Below are 13,462 nucleotides of genomic sequence, written 5' to 3'. Positions count from 1 at the left end.
GGATTAAAGGCGTGCGCCACCACGCCTGGCTTAAGATAGTCTTTGCTTTGATGGCCTTATAGCCTAAGCTAGTCTTGAAGTTATTCTGTAGCCAAGAATGGCTTTGAACTCACGATCTTCCTACCTCAGCCTTTCAAGTGTTGTGATTATAGGAGTATGTGACCAAGGCTGACTTTATTCAGTCTTACAATTTTATATATGAAGCTGGAAATTATTTCAGTTTTGGTACAAGCTCATATAAAGTCTATCTCATGGGAGAACTATTTTAAAATATATAACACTTAACCTTTATATAAGAGGCCTATAGTACAATATATGCAACCATATAATTTAAGTTATTTACATTTGTTATAAATATATGCTGTATATTAGTTTAAAAAACAAACAGCGGGAATGTAGTTCAAAACTAACAATATTATTTGCATATAAAGCAAGTGGGAGAGAAAAAGCACTGACCCAAAAATGGAAGTAAGATTTCTTTAGATATAAGTCATTATAACTTTGACCTTGGATCAGTGAAATATTTTACAAAATTAGAAATCACAGTTTAAAGCAGGACAAAAAAGGACATAATAAAGAAATGCTCTAGGGCTTGGTAGATGACTCTATTAGCAGGTGTCGGAAATCATTTAATTCAAGTGACTTTAACAGTATTGTATTGTGATTACCATCTCTGATGTCATCTGTCTCATGAATGCAAAGGTAATAGAGATTTTACTGTATTTAGAAAAATCAGTTTTGTTATTCTGAAAGTCTCATCTATGTATAGAAAGAGAAAGTCTCATCTATATATAGAGAGATGACGCTTAACAGCAGTCATGAAACCAAACGTCTTATTGTAAGAGAAAGAGTTTTGGAATAAAGAAGATATTTAGAACATTTATATTAAAATTGGGTATGACCTATTCATATTATCTCAAGGTTTACTTTTCCTCTGTTAAAAATGCAATGACATCTTTAGTGCCTATAGTATAGCTTTTAAGTAGTCTTGTAACACATTTGGTGGGCTATGGAGAAGTCTTTGGCTCTGGGGCTGGAGAAGACATAGACAAGATGAATCTAAGACATTTTCTTGTGTCTGAAAGCAAGATGATTTTGGAGGCTTGTCCAAAGCCGAGAAGAGACAACGTGGAGGGACTCAGTGGCCAAAGATAGCGCAGTCTGAACATCAGAAAGAATGAATCAAAGCACGGAGTACATGCACACACATCCATAAACAGGATCAACTGTTCATGTTTGGACATGGAAAGTTACCATTGTGGAAGTCAGTAGTATTACTCCTTTTTTATTCTGACAACGAGGACTCATGGCACGCATTGTCTTCTCTGTATGAATTCATTGTGGAGCAAATAAAAAAGTTGATTAGAAAATTCCTTATAGTAGAATCCTGTAAAACATACACAAAAGGAATAACAGCAAATTGGCATTTAGTGGCCTGTAATGAAATAATGACTCTGGGAGAGGGACATCTGCAGATGCTAAAGCTGCTAATCCATGATCGAAACATTCTCTGAACAATCTAGGATCACGAAAAGTGGGCCAATCCGAAGTTATACCCTTAATTGGATAGGAAGCAAAAACGATTGAGCTGAATCTGGTTATGCCTCCAGATCAAGTGTCCAGTTTCGAGGAAACGGGATGTGAGAAGGACCGCCATGAAGAAATGGTCACATCCAGCATGCAGGGCCTTGTGCAGGGTGAACACTGTCATCCCTTCAGCAGACAGATATCACCGGATGGTGGGGAGAAGAAGCAGAGTGGGAAGGGGCACATCAGCCTAGAAGGGACTCAACAGGCATAACTCTAGCTGTAAATGACAGTTTTGTAGCAATCAGACAAATATATATTACTAGATGCCTTTAGGAAAGCCACTCTCAATATTCAAGGGATGACTGTGATCTGTGCTAATGATAAAAGAGTCCTTGTCTGCTGGGTGCTTAGTGAAGTGGTCTGATAGTAAGGGAACAATCTGATAGTAACCATTCTTGCCAACAGCTAGTGACAGGAGACAGTGAAACAAGGGCACAAAGTGATGGACAAAATGGCAGCCGTGTGGGATACTCCATCTTCATGGACACTTTCAAATCCCCGTAGTGAGAAAGATTCACGGGTTTTCTTCAGTAAGAGAAATAGTCCTTTTTAATCACTGAGGGTGAGGATCACTGTCTCTTTGCATTCCTGTAGGTTAAGTGAAATTCAGAGCAAGTGTCTATTTTACTATTTTTAATTAAGTAGATAACCTTACAAAAGGGCACTACTTTAGGGCAGATTAACACAGGCTCTTTGGGAGTTGGTTTCTGTTATAAAATATATCTGCTCAAACTGGTTTTGATGAAGTACAGCTTTGCCAAAGTGGCACAGAATATTGCCAGTGTTTTTTTTTTTTTAATTTGTTTTTCTCTCTCTTATTTTTCTAATTACTTTTATTTAGTGCCAAGAGTAATTTCATCTATAGGACCCTGCTTTTGAAACTAGCCAGGTATTTCATGCTGTTTCTTTGTATTTAATTGGACAGTTTTCAGTGTTCATTCTTCCAGCGGTCACGGAGGGGGAAACTAGGAACAGAGAAGCAACACTGGAAACGGTCAGCACACAAAGATCAAGATGTGTCTTCCACACAGCTTGTTATGTATTCCAGAAGCTTCTCTTAGCTCTGCTAGTGAGGTTCTGTGCTTGGCCCAGCTGGGAAAATGAGCAGGTCTGCAGTGTGTCCTGGGTTCTTGATTGCTCTATGGAGAGAGGCCATGGCAAGGGCTGAGTGGACACGGTGCTGCCGGTGAGAAGACACTTGACTGGGACGAGGCAGGAGGAGCATTGGTGATTCTGAGGGAGAGTGTGAATGCGGAACTAGGCAGAAAAGTCAGCAGCAGTGTGAGAGGTGAAGCAAAGTGCCAGGAAGGCAAGGACAGAAGGAAGCATGGGCTTGAACAGTTAGCTTTTGGCCATTGGACCTGTGGGAAGGCATCGCTAACTTGTATGGTTGGACATTTTTATACATATATATGTAAGATGTAAAAATGGTACATTGGACACTTGAATATTTACCATGTAGCTTAAGAAATAAGGCATTACATATGCTCTGAAGCCCTCTGATTACCTCTTTATAATCCTTCCATCTCCCTTTCGTCCTTCCTTCTTGCTAGAAGCAAGTACTTTCTTCAGCTTTCTGTTTACACTTTCTTTGCTTACATATGTATGCGCTCCGCTCCTACGGCATGCATAGTTTTGCATGATTTTGACCTTTGGGCAATACAAATCATCATGGATGAGACTCATATAATGCCGAGTGAAGCTGAAAAGCCGCAGAAGCCACATAATGTTGAAAGGCTTTGAACAGGGCAGTGGCATTAATCTGTATTTACAAATATGCTTTCATTCAAGTTGGCCAGAGGCCATATTGCATAAAAACAAGCAGGGGTGGATGGGGAGGGTGGTCAGAGAGTTGCTGTACTCTTAAGTTGAAGCTAATGGTTAATGGCAGTCGTCAGAGGAATCACAGCAAACTTTAGGCGTGGCCCTTTAAGATGTTTCTTCTCTTAATTCTTGGCTCTTGGTGTTCCTGGGTGGAGGGTAAGCTTGTCCCTTGCTTCAAGTCTTCCTTTGCTCTCTCTCCCCAAAGACTAATATTGTATAATGCTCAGGTCTCTGTTGGCATGTTTCCCCCTGAATTGTATTGAGAAGTAACTGGCTGCCCTTGCTAAGTCTTGTATTTCTGCTTTACTTCTTCAACGTTTTTGTTTATGTATTTATAGTTGCCTTCTCCTACTAAAGGGTAAGGTCCACGAGGGCTGGTCTTGTCTACCATTGCAAACATCTCAGCTTCGTGCCCTAAGTTACTAAGTAACAGGAGTGTCTGTTGGCAGTGGAGTGAATTGACTTGAGGCTGGTTCCATGGAGCCCAGGTTTCTCTTTTCATCTGGGTTCCCAAGCATCTTTCAGGCTGTGAACTGTTCTTAGAATTGAGGTAATCACCCATTTGTCCTAGATACTCGGAATGTGTAATGTGTCATAGTATCTTTCTTGTTCCAGTCTTTTAAATACTTTTAAAATACTGTCCTCACAGCTGCCCAAAATCTTTTTACCCTAATCCCTGGGTACTGAATTTTCCTTTTATATTTTTTTCGCCCTTTGAGCATCTTCCTAGGCACCCCAAGCTGATACATCTGCCTCTGCCTCTTGAGCACAGGGTTCACAGGCATGTGCTACCACACCCAGCCTCGTTTGTATTTCTGGTGGGATCTCTGGTCACTGATTTACCTCTGCTTCTTAAGCCCACAAACATTTTGGCCAGCCTCAAGTCCTGCAGGAACATGGTCTTCCATCATAGCAATCTTTGCGTACTTAAGTGGATGTTTTAAACTTCAACTTAGTTTAATTTTTTGCATATGTGGGTGTGAGCATGTGTGTGTGTCAGACTGAGAGTGTACATGCACTTAGAGCCAGAGGACAAGCTCTGATGTCAGTCAAGGGCTGTTCACCTCACTTTTGTTGTTGTTGGCTTGTTTGTTCTCTTCTTGCTTGGACCTGGGCAGTGGGAGGGCAGAACTGGGTTGGAGTGTGAAGAAGTGGGGATATTCTTTTAATACAGTCTGTTTGTTGGGAATTTGAGGTTTAGTCTCATATGTAGCCTTGGCTGACCTTGAAGTCACTCTGTTCACCAAGTTGGCTTCCTGCCTCTGCCTCCTCAGTGCTGGGTATAGACGTGTGACATCACACTGAGCATCATCAACATTTTAAGAAATAGCAATGTAAAAGTGTCCTTGAGGTACAAAGCATAAAATATTTCACTTATTTACTTGTTTTTAATAATTTACACCCACCAATTTCATAAAAGTATAGGTAACAAATGAACAATTATATTTAACATCTAAACAGTGTCTGTAGGTTTAACGGTAGTCCACTGAGTACGAGCTTAGTTGTGATCCCACAATAAAGTTGATTAACTCTATCGTCACTTAATATAGGTACCATCTTGTGTGTGTGTGGAGAGCACACTTAAGATCAACTTCCTTAGCATCTTTCAAGCATATGCGATTATTAACCTCATATCTCTAGAATGTATTGATTTTATAACTGAAAGTTTGTACCATGTGGCCAGAGTCACTTCTACCTTGCCCCCTCTCAGTCTGTGCTGACCACTGTTCTACGTTTGACTTTTTTGGATTTCATGTCTGTCTTGGTCACTGTTCTATTACTGTGAAAAGACACCATCACTTAGGCAACTCTTATAAAAGAAAGCTTTTAATTGGGGCTGGTTTACAGTTTCAGAGGTTTAGTCCATCACCATCATGGTGGGAAGCATGGCAGCATGCAAGGAGACACTGGATTAATAACTATGAGCTATGTCTAGGGTCTGTGGACCAAGGTGCTGCACCTAGCCCACCCTTAGGGACATAATTCTTCCAACAAGGCCACAGTTCCTAATCTTTAAAATCAAACAGTTCCATTCCCTGGTAAATAAGCATTCAAATATATGAGCCTGTGGCGGCCATTCTTATTCAAACCACCACAATGTCTTATGTGACAAAACATCAAAAATTTAAATAAAGTGCAGATCAGTGTTAATGATGTTTCCCCTGCAATTTCTTCAAAACAAATCCAAACACTTAAATTTCCTACCCATATATAGGAGCTAAAGACTCAAAGTAGCCCGCTGGCTAATGATACTCAGTAGTAAGCGTAGATGCATGTCTGGGCTGTCCTCGTAGAGGATAACTAGACACAAATGTCACTGGACACAAGTTATGGTAGGGGTGCATACATAGCTTACTGTATACAGTGGTAGAATAACAGTGTGTAAGCTCTCAGACAGCTTTCTGCTCTGGTGTGCTGAGATGAAGGAGTGTGCCCTGAATAGCACTGCTGTGTAGCCAAAGCTGCCTGCTAAGAGGTCGGATGGAGTAGCACTGCTTCCTATAAGCTGTTCTTCTAAGGAAGGCCAGGCAGGGAGAGTAATTGAATTTTATTACTTTTTGATGAACACCGAGGGAGCAGGCTTCTAAAGATGACTGTCTCGTCTGCTTTGACTTTTCTTTGTGGTGCTATAAGTAATAATCAGTTGGTAGATTTAAACGTATGTATAATTTGGCGTGGTGAAGGAGATTTGGAAATTGTAGACTTGTATTAAGGCAGAATGGAGTCAGTGTCTAGGGAGTTAGCATGGGAGAATAGACAGGCTCACCTTTCTGCTTTTCAGACATAATGTAGAAATGGACCGTGCTTCATGTTTTCATAGAGTGAGTTAGTTACTGGCCGTTGACACTGTTATAAAGAACTAAAATGTAACATTTAGTTTGGTGCCGTTTGCTCCCTAAACATGAAGAATTTACTTTTTTTAGGTGTATAGTGTTGATTGGAGCCAAACCAGAGGTGAACAGCTTGTAGTGTCTGGCTCCTGGGACCAAAGTGTCAAAGTGGTAAGTAGTATTACTGCATTTACAGTTCCTGTACGCTTCCATTGAAACGTTCCTAAACGTTCTGTAGCTTTACATGTGATCAGTTAATTCTCTTTTCAAAAGTACATATTAAAATGTTTATCAGAATGAAAAAAGCTAGTCTTGGCTACAACCTAATAATTGTCTTATTTTGTGCCTTAAATACTACCTTATTTTATATAAAAATAAACCTTAAAAATCTTTATATATATGTATATGTATATATATCCTATATGTATATATAAATGTATATGTATTCATGAGGTATATATGTTATACATACAGTGCTCCATAGTATCTATAAAAGTGTTTCTGATCAAAATTTAGTCAATTTTAGTAATATCCTACATTCAAATATTGAATGGTTAAACACAGACTTAAGTAAACCTTTATATCATTTAATCTCACAAGATCTTACTGTAAGTATGTTTATTAAATAAGAAAGTGTCCTCAGTTTTAGAATCCCAATATTCGTTAAAACAAATTTGGCAATTAACTCATTTGTACTTGGTTTAAAACTGATATTTGCATTTTTATAATTGCTTTACTTATTTTAATGTTGTAACTTTTTCTTCATCAAAATAAATGAATATTCAAATAAAAAAAAAATAAAAGTGTTTCTGTTTACCTTTGTTGACTAATTGATCTCATTTGTTTTCAGTGGGATCCAACTGTTGGAAATGCTCTGTGTACCTTTAGGGGCCACGAGAGTGTCATTTACAGCACAATCTGGTCTCCTCACATTCCGGGTTGTTTCGCTTCAGCCTCAGGTAAATAAGTTTTGAGTTCTCAGAAGCCTTACTTGTAGTGAAGGGTGGCCTACTTTTTTACCATTAGGTGGCGCCGTACACACTAGATTCATAGAAAATGGGAGTGCATACCCATTTTGTGCTCTTAGGATATTTAATTTTTCCTTTCCTTTTTTTTTTTTTTTTTCCAGTGCTAGAGGTTGAACCCAGAACCCAGAGTCTGTGCTCTGCCACTGAACTAAAGTCACAGCCCTTAGGAACTTTCTCTTTTTTTCCTTGCCTGTCAGCCTGTTGGCAAAAATCTGAGTCCCAGATTGTGTTTCAGTAGATAGAACCCTTTTTAACAATAAATGTTAGGGTTTTTTTTTTCTCTTCTTCTTCTTTTTTCTTTTTTGGTATGGACAGATTTTTGATTTATAATGTCATAACATAATTAAAAATACATTTTAAAGAGGAGTTGTTTTTGGGGGTTTGTTTGTTTGTTTGTTTGGTTTTTGGTTTTTTTCGAGACAGGGTTTTTCTGTGTAGCCCTGGCTGTCCTGGAACTCACTCTGTAGACCAGGCTGGCCTCGAACTCAGAAATCTGCCTGCCTCTGCCTCCCGAGTGCTGGAATTAAAGGCGTGCACCACTGCCCAGTGGTTTGTTTTATTTTTGTTTTGTTCCATAACACTACTGAACCTATGAGGCACAAGTGGGCTTTTCAATGAGTAGGTTGAGTTTGGAGCTGAGACCCATGACTTGGTGAATACAGTTGTGTCCTTGGCTCAGGGTTGGTTAACTAGGAACGTTTCCATTAATCAGAGCACCCGGGGAAGGCAGCAGAGAGTATAGGTGGAAATGCTCCAGCCCTCAGAGCCACATGACTGACAGACAGGTTTTGTGAGTAATGTTTAGTTGGAACACAGCCCCATCAACTCATTTACGCGTCATCTGTGGCTGCTTTTATTCAGTCCTAACAAAATTAAGTAGTTGTTACAAAAACCTAATAGCTCTCCAGGCCAAAATTCTTAACTTCTGGCCTTTTATGGGAAATGTTTGTTGACCCTGAGAACTTTGGAGAGAGAGGAAGAATTAGGTGTTCAGAGGAGGAGGCAGTAGCTAGAGAAGAGGCAGAGAGTTTCTAGCCATTGTTCCCTTATTTAACAATCCAGCGAAGACAGGCTATGACTAGGCAGGGCAAGTGTCACTTTCTCAGTACATTGTCAGTGCCCTGAGCTGCTGAATCATATGAAATGGGTCACAGCACTAAAATTCAGAAATCCTTTGCTAGATTCTTATATTTTTAACTCTAAAACTTAAGAACAATTTATTCATTTCCCCTAAATTCTTGAATTGTTGTTTGATTGAAGACAACTCAAAGTCCATTTAGATTATGTCATTTTTGAGATTCTAATAGTAATGGTAATATCTATGTGTGAAGGTATCATTAATGCAAAAAATGCTTTTTTCCTTGATAAAAATTACCAATATTCTTTTCTGAAATGAAGACCACTATGCTCTGTCAGCTTATCAGAATATCTGTAAAATTATCTCTACAATTCCTGAGTTCTAATTCTAGCTTTCTTGAAAGTCTGTGATTGGAATTAAATCTTTTCCAAGTCATCATTTCTTTTGTAATGAGTTAGTAATACATTATTTTCTAGTTCCATTTTCTTCTCCCTTTTTCAGTTCTAGGGGTGATGAGGGCGGCATACTTACTAGGCAAGTAACCTGCCACTAAGCTGGATCCCCAGCCTCTCTTCTTTTTCTTTTTTTAAAAGACAGGGTCTCATGTAACCCCAGCCGGCCCTTCAACTCCTGATCCTCCTTGCATTGCCAGGTCTTACGTGGTGCTGAGGATAAGCCCAGGGTTTCCTGCATGCTGGACAGTGCTGGCCTACGGAGGGACACACTCAGATCTTCAATTTCCTTCTGTATACCTGAGTGTGGTTTCATCTTCCTGTGGCACAGCTGCTCATAAGGCTTAGTGTATGTACTAAGTAAACAGCAGCAATAATAATGCACTTAATGTGGAATTAAAATGTAAAGCCATGCATATAGCTTGAGTTCATCATCCTTAATACTTTTAAAATAATGTAAATGTTATAGGTTTCATGCTTTCTGTGAAACAATCTGTAAGCTGACTACAATTCATTACCATTAACATAGAGGGAGTTAAAACTCTTGTCAGGGTGGAAGTTGGGTTGAAATTGGCATAGTTCCCTCTGAGGAGTAACCTATCTTGGCCTTACAATCTGTGGTTTCATAGGGATGGTTTCAAACCCTGAATGCATTAGTGACACAGACTCAAAATGAGCTGAAACATGCCTCCCTTCCACTGAAACTGGGAATTTAACTTGTAACATTTAAAATAGGAATTAAATGTAACAATCAGTTTTTAATACATGAAAAATGTCAAGAGGTAAAACTTGTGAGTTTTTCAAAATTCCTTTTACCTTACCATTATATGTTAATTTGTTTATTGTAATTATTTGAAGTTCTAATTGTGTGTGTGTGTGTGTGTGTGTGTGTGTGTGAGAGAGAGAGAGAGAGAGAGAGAGAGAGAGAGAGAGAGAGAGATCTAAGGATGTTATTTTTGTGTGGTTTGTGAAGTTATAGTAACACAGAATTCATGTTTATAAACTATGTGGCACAGAGAGGGAGAATATTTGCACTATTTATATAAAGAGGATTCATATGAAGTAAACTTTCTTTTGAACCATGAAAACTAAATTATTGTTATTGCAGACTCCATGTAATTGCATAAATTATGGCCAGGCCTGAATATGTGGGTTCCAGCTGGTTGTTAGATAAGCTTCATTCTACTTTAAGGAAAAGTCATATTACATCTGACAGGCATCTGGTGTTTCAATAAATTAATTTATTTGGGGTCCAAAGTACTCTTTTTTTTTTTTAATCCGTTCACATCATACCGCACTTTTAGACTGTTTGTGGCCTCTCCCAATGTCCCCACACTTCCTGCTATGTTATAGTCCTGCCCCTTCTACTGGGTCTGCTGTCAGTGTTGGCCTGTAACTTGGAGGGTGCTGGGAATTCAGGTTGCCTGTGGCACCACCTTACCATCCTCATAAGTGCCTGGATGATGCTGAAACACCAACTGTCTGGAGATACCTTTTTTTTTTTTAAAGTCAACCAAACAAAAACCCAGTCTCTGTCCCAGTGGCTGGAAGAGGTGGACATGTCATTGCACCATTTGGTTAGAAGGCCCCGTTCTTACCCAGAAGCACAATGAGGAGGACAGAGTGCCGACTCTATACAACAGTGGTGTAGGTCAAGGAAGTAGAGCCCTGCCATCTACAGGGAAGTCTTTTAACTGCACAGAGGTTTCCTAAAGACTATGGCTTTTAAAAGGAAGTGCATCTGAATGTGATGGTGCAGAGTCAGATACTGTGGTAGGGACATTTATACAGAGGAACCATTTCTACAGCCTGTGTTGTTTTCAGTCTTTTATACATCTTTGAAAATTGTGTAACCTTAGCCTGCAACTTGATACTTTTCATAGCACATCTTTGTAAGCAGCACTGGTATCAAGAAACAGAATTGCACCAGGGGACCCTTGCTTTTTGTCTCTGCACTGCTCCTGTCCCCTCCTGCCGCCGGGGCGACCATATTTGCCTTTTAATGGCAGATACTGCCTAGTGTACTCTAATGCCTCCTTTCTCTGTGCTAAAGTAAGTCACTTCATCTACTCTGCACTCATTGTAATGTGTTGGTGCTTGGACTCTGTTTATACATGAAGATGAGGTAATTGTCCAGGGAATACAAGCCCGTAGGACTTGAGACAGTCTTATTCATGGCACGGTGACTGTATGGCTTCCAACTTAGGTGTTAGAAAGTTTGGAGAAGCTAGTGGGCATCACGTGGCATTTCATATGCCTCAGTAAAGCCTTGTGCCGAACCAAATGTTTCCTCCGGGACTTGACTTTTTAGAGGCAGAAAGTTAGGGAGAATACCATTTCTTCTCTCCATAGTGCTGTGTTTCTTTTCCTGCAAGTGATAGAGCTATCGCTATCCTAGGTCTTTGTGAAAGTTGCAGAGAGCATACCTCAGAGTGGGAAGTGACGCTCAGACCAGGTTCTGTGGGGATCTTAACCCTGCTTTGTAATTTCACTCTGTAACCCAACTTTCTGTATGTGGTGGAATGCTTGGTTAGCAGGAGCTTCCAGAAGGTGTGCTTGGTAAACTCTGTTTTAAGAGAGAGGATTCGGAAAAACTTGTAAAGGAATATTGCATGTTTGTGGTCAGACCAAAGAGAGGGCAGGAGGGCTGGCTGTTTTTTCTTTATCCTATAGGGTTTTTGTCTGTCTGGGTTTGTTTTGTTTTAAGCAAAACAACTGAGCATTCACCTTTGGCTGACAGCTAAGGTCGGAGTGTTTCTAGAGATGTAAGTCATTTCAGAGTTGTTTGGTATGGAAGGGATAAGCTGTTCTTGGAAGAAGGGTGTGGGTATAGGCCAGACACTAGACTACCGTAGGCACTGAATGCTCAGAGACCACAAGAGATTGTTTCATCCTGGCTGTTGAAGATTCTGAAACAAATTCTATTGGCTGGTGATTATTTTTAGGGCCATTGAAGATAGCTCTCTCATGTACCAGAATTATTCCCATTTGATACATTTAAATTCATTCTTTTATCCCTACCATTCTTAGATTCCAAAATATTACTTACTTTCATCTACCAACGTGACTGTTCATTTAAACAATGCCAATCTTATTTTAATAATGTAAAATATAATCTTTATACTTTTTTTCTTTATTGTGAGAGGGTTTCTCTGTGTAGTTCTGGCTGTCCTGGAACTCCCTCTGTAGACCAGGCTGGCTTCAAACTCAGAAATCTGCCTGTCTCTGCCTCCCAAGTGCTGGGACTAAAGGCGTGCGCCACCACCATCCAGCTATTCTCTAAAATTTTGAGCTTGTTTTTCAAGGGAGAAAATTTTCCTCCAACTGTCCCATTAAAATGTAGTAAATATAAGAACCATAAGGAAGAGCTGGAGGCACGGCTGGTGGTACAATGTGTGCTTCTCATGCTTGAGGCCCCGAGCGCTCTCTTCAGCACCAGTGCAGACAGCAAACTCTGAAGGGTGAAATCGTCTCCATGTTGGCATCTCATCGTCAAGTTTTCCTCTTTGATGTAAAGCCACTATTATGGCTTTACTCTCTGTTGCTCATCACTGTGAGTAGTTCTTAGGCATTGTGATGGTTTGAAAATATGCCAAGGTGGGTATCCTGATAGTGACATATCTTCCCTTGGCTCGCCACCAGCCAGCTCTTGCACTGAGCACCCAGTAGGATGTGGGGTTGACCAAGTCTTTCTTTTCCATCAGGTGATCAGACTCTGAGGATCTGGGATGTGAAGACCACAGGAGTCCGAATTGTGATTCCAGCACATCAGACGGAAATCCTGAGCTGTGACTGGTGTAAATACAATGAGGTAGTGTGTGGTTCCATAGAGAGCGCTCTTCTGAGTGTTAACACCCCCTCATCTGTCTTGTTGATGTGCACTTTGGTGGTGTTTCTGGACCCTTCCGTTAAACTCAGTCCCTGTCACTTGTAGTGAGTAAGGGACTGACCTTCGTTAGCATTGGTTGGACCTAAGTGCTCCTAAAACAGGCAAAGGAAGGAACGGACATTCTTAAAAGTTCCGCAGTGCAGCCTTCCTTGGTTGTTTTGGGAAACTGCTTTACAATTTTTATAATCTGTAGATGAATGATTGCTCTTAACCCCACTACTCCATATCATTGTTTGCTTTGATTTCTTCTTCATGTGGCTGGGCAGGCTGTTGAACTATTTATAACTCAGTTTTCAATTTGACAGTCCATCAGTTTTAAAAATTTTGTTTTATCTTCCTTTTTAAGCTGAATAAGATGGTGGTGCCGATGTGAAACTTTCTGTATTCAGTTAAACATCTGAGTGTAAGAATTAAAAGCAGGAATTCAGGAATAGTAGATTAATTGTATTAATATACTATCTGTCTGCCTCAACAGGCCTTGTAGCTGAAAACTGAGAATGCCTCTCTTGGTTTTGCTTTCCCTGCTTTAAACTAACTTGTGACAGTTAAAAGAATACCACACGGGCAGAACTCTAAATACAAAGAAAGAAAATATGTATATTCAATAGAAATATTTAGGTTTAGAAAACTAAACAAAACTTACCTAAGACTCTGCTTTTTCACATAACTATGAGTCACCTTGCGAGGGGTTCCCCCACCCATGAACATGTGAGCATGCTTATGTGAGTGCATACGTGTGCGTGCATGTGTGTGTGTGTATGTATGCATGT

General features: G+C 39.9%; 1 protein-coding gene across 1 annotated transcript in view; it reads left to right on the top strand.

Moving 5' to 3' along the window:
- Pex7 (peroxisomal biogenesis factor 7) overlaps positions 1 to 13,462 on the top strand; it is a 52,890-nt gene that overhangs the window by 9,914 nt on the left and 29,514 nt on the right. The window contains exons 4-6 of the mRNA XM_021221417.1: positions 6,339 to 6,416; positions 7,096 to 7,204; positions 12,508 to 12,614. Of these exons, the coding sequence (XP_021077076.1) occupies positions 6,339 to 6,416; positions 7,096 to 7,204; positions 12,508 to 12,614 (294 nt within the window). The remainder of the gene's footprint in view (positions 1 to 6,338; positions 6,417 to 7,095; positions 7,205 to 12,507; positions 12,615 to 13,462) is intronic.

The sequence above is a fragment of the Mus pahari genome, chromosome 21 (assembly GCF_900095145.1).
Source record: "Mus pahari chromosome 21, PAHARI_EIJ_v1.1, whole genome shotgun sequence".
NCBI classification, from domain to species: Eukaryota; Metazoa; Chordata; class Mammalia; order Rodentia; family Muridae; genus Mus; species Mus pahari.
The sequence above is the reverse complement of the archived record's forward strand: the minus strand, read 5'-3'. Positions and strand labels throughout refer to the sequence as shown.